This window comes from Camelina sativa, chromosome 5 (assembly GCF_030686135.1).
Source record: "Camelina sativa cultivar CO46 ecotype springtype chromosome 5, ASM3068613v1".
Classification (NCBI taxonomy): domain Eukaryota; kingdom Viridiplantae; phylum Streptophyta; class Magnoliopsida; order Brassicales; family Brassicaceae; genus Camelina; species Camelina sativa.
The window spans coordinates 17,405,125-17,408,473 of record NC_141884.1 but is presented as its reverse complement, the minus strand read 5'-3'; the positions used below and the strand labels follow the sequence as shown (position 1 = coordinate 17,408,473).

At 33.4% G+C, this 3,349-nt stretch overlaps 1 protein-coding gene across 1 annotated transcript; it reads left to right on the top strand.

Moving 5' to 3' along the window:
* The first annotated feature begins 9 nt into the window (after positions 1–9).
* LOC147943868 (cytochrome P450 71A16-like) lies at positions 10–2,999 on the top strand. The gene is made up of 4 exons (XM_087450174.1): positions 10–403; positions 1,626–2,123; positions 2,225–2,506; positions 2,583–2,999. Exons 1-4 carry the CDS (start codon positions 20–22, stop codon positions 2,910–2,912), a joined length of 1,494 nt encoding a protein of 497 aa, XP_087306300.1. The 5' UTR covers positions 10–19; the 3' UTR covers positions 2,913–2,999.
* The last annotated feature ends 350 nt before the right edge of the window (positions 3,000–3,349 follow it).

Below are 3,349 nucleotides of genomic sequence, written 5' to 3'. Positions count from 1 at the left end.
ATTCAAAATTAATCCTAAAATGGAAATGATAATATTAATCTCTCTTTCCTTAACCACCTTTCTAACTATTCTTCTCTTCTTTAAATTACTCCTCAAACGACCCAACTCTAACTTACCTCCGTCTCCATGGCGGCTTCCGGTCATTGGAAACCTCCATCAGCTCAGTCTCCACCCACACCGTGCTCTCTGTTCCCTCAGTGCGCGCCATGGGCCACTCATGCTCCTTCGTTTCGGCCGTGTCCCTGTTCTCATTGTATCTTCTGCTGACGTAGCTCATGATGTCATGAAGACACATGATCTTAAGTTTGCCAACCGTCCGATCACGAAATCGGCCCATAAAATATCCAATGGCGGGCGAGATTTGGTATTCGCCCCATATGGCGAATACTGGAGGAACGTTAAGGTTTGTACTTTTTTCGATATCTATGGTTTCTCCGACGTCTTCATATGCTCATGATTATCTCAGATTTGCTTTTCTCAATCTCCTTGATTAGTTTTTCTGAACGAGATAGAGTTATTAATTAAACATTAATATTTGTTTCAATAATGAGATTTTATAAATTAGATTAAAAGGGTACATGTAATCAAATTTTCTAATCTAAACTGACTTGTTAAGTTATCCAGTAAAGTAATAATATAATCTTTTTTATAATAAAACGGAACTACACAACATTTGTTTGATAGATTATATAATTTTAAAAAGTTGGTTATAAATAGGTTATAGATTAATATGTTATAGATTTTGATAGATTAATTGGTTACAAATTAAATTGTGGGTGCAACCTTAATTGTTTCCAAAATTTTAAAAAGAATATTCTAAATTTATATATTAATTGGTTACAAGATAAATAGTAGGTGCAACCGAAATTTACTTTCGGAAGATTTTTTTTGCTAGAGCATGTTGTTTCCAAAGATTTTAAAGAAAATATTTCAAATTTATTTTCGGCAGATTTTATTGCTAAACCATATTGTTAACCAACTTATTAAAAAGAATAAAAATATATTGTGAAACATAAAAAATGAATACAATTTTGGCAATTTATCATATTTAATCGTGATTTCCGAGATTTTATTCTGTAATTGAAAATGAAATTTTAATGAGAATCTTCCAAACTTTCAATATAAATCATGCAAATCTCCTTTCACCATAATACATTGCTCATATTCATACCGAAAAAAAAAAAAGAATAACAATGGAAGAAATTTCAATCTGTGCAAGTCCTAATATTTTATCCAAAAAAACTATTAAAAACAATCATATAAATTATATTAAAAACAATTATATAAAATAAATTTTAACCCATGTTCTAGCACAGGGCTAATCTAGTTGGAACTTTAAAAGAGTGGATATTTTAAACTACCACATTTCTAGTTTTGTTTTTCAAAACTATAAGCTCCAGTTTTCTTTTTCGATAATACCAAAAATTCCAAAATTAATAAAACGATTCAAAACCTACAGTATATCTAAGTTAGAAACCACGAACCAAATATATCTTTTTAATTTTATTTGTAATTTATTTAGGATTAACAAGTATGTTCACACTGGTGAGTGGTGACAATACATTTCGATACGAGTCTGGTAAGCTCTTCAATTTTGCATTAATACATTTCTTCTTGGGATGCAGAGTCTATGCACAACACATCTCCTCAGCAACAAAATGGTTCAGACCTCTGAGAAAAGAAGAGAAGAAGAGATAACTCTATTGATGGAGACGCTGGAAGAAGCAAGTTTATCTTCTTTACCTGTGAATCTAAGCAAACTCATTACTAATATGGTATGCGACATAATGGGTAAAGTTGTATTGGGGAAAAAATACAGCGGCGAGGAAGGTACAATCGATGTCAAGACCATAACAAAGAGTTTCTTGGATGCCGTGGGGCTTTCCCCGGTCGGGGAATACATTCCGAGTTTGGCATGGATAGGTAAGATTACGGGTTTCGATGGTAAGCTAGAGAAAATAACAAAGAAGTTTGGTGACTTTATAGAAAAAGTGCTGCAAGAACATGAGGATATAAATGCGGACAAAGAGACACCAGATTTTGTTGATATGTTGCTAACGATTCAAAGAGATGAGTCCACACAATGCCAGTTGGATAAAAGCGACTTAAAAGTCATCATATTTGTAAGATAAATCATTCATTATAATCATCATTAATATATATATATATATATATATACACACAAATTCTTTGATAACCATATGAAGTTATTTTTCGTTTACAGGAGATGTTTTTAGGGAGCACGACAACAACTTCCGCCGTAATAGAATGGGCGATGACACGCCTTATGAGAAATCCAGAATGCATGAAGAAACTTCAAGATGAGATTCGTTCAATTTCGAAGAGTAATTCGTATGTATCAGGAAAAGAAGTAGACAATATGAACTACTTAAAAGCTGTGATCAAGGAGGTACTTCGGCTGCATCCTCCTCTCCCACTATTAGTCCCTCGACTATTAAGCGAAGATATGAAATTACGAGGATACGACATTAAGGCGGGCACACAGGTGAAATATATATACATATTTTTGTTATATAACTTAAAAAATCTTTTGGATAAAAAGTTTTAAATGGGACATATAGGTGATCATTAATGCTTGGGCAATCCAACGGGACACTGAGACTTGGGGACCTGATGCAGAAGAATTTAGGCCAGAGAGACATTTAGAAATACCTTTGGATTTCTTTGGACGGAATTTCAAATACATTCCATTTGGAGCAGGGAGAAGGTTATGTCCCGGCATTGGACGTGGGTCGGTGATGGCCAGTGTGACTTTGGCCAATCTAATGAAACGATTTGATTGGAGAGTTGAGGACGGACCACCAGGAGATGATCAACCAGATCTAGTAGAGGGAGCTGGCATCGATGGTTGCCGAAAATATCCTCTTGTTGTCTTTCCATCTTCTGCTTAATTTATTTTCCCATGGTACACTAGTTAGTTGCGACACATTGTTTGTATTTTTGTTTGTGAAATGTCATAAAGTTATTTCTACTTAAAAGACATGCAAAAAGGAGTTACCTAAAGTTTCGATGGACAAAAGACGGAAGATACTTGAGTATAGTATACTAAAGCAGACCAAAACAAGAGTGACCACCTCTTACACTACCAAAAATAAGGTGGATTTCCAACAACTAAAATTGTCTAAAACTATTTAGAGCATATGCAATAGTAGTCTTTCATCATAGTTTCTCATCTAAAAGGTAAATAATTAAATATTAAATATACTTAATTAATTATAAGAATATCTCGAAAAGGTAGAGAGAGATGAGAGACTTTCTCCACATTTTTTACAGACTCTAATGATTAATATGAGTATATAGTATTTTATTATTTCATTTAGTACATGAG

Coding starts and splice junctions, on each gene's coding strand:
- LOC147943868 (XM_087450174.1), top strand. CDS start 20: ATGGAAATGATAATATTAATCTCTCTTTCCTTAACCACCTTTCTAACT. Junction 404..1,625: donor AATACTGGAGGAACGTTAAG/GTTTGTACTTTT, acceptor CTTGGGATGCAG/AGTCTATGCACAACACATCT. Junction 2,507..2,582: donor ACATTAAGGCGGGCACACAG/GTGAAATATATA, acceptor TGGGACATATAG/GTGATCATTAATGCTTGGGC.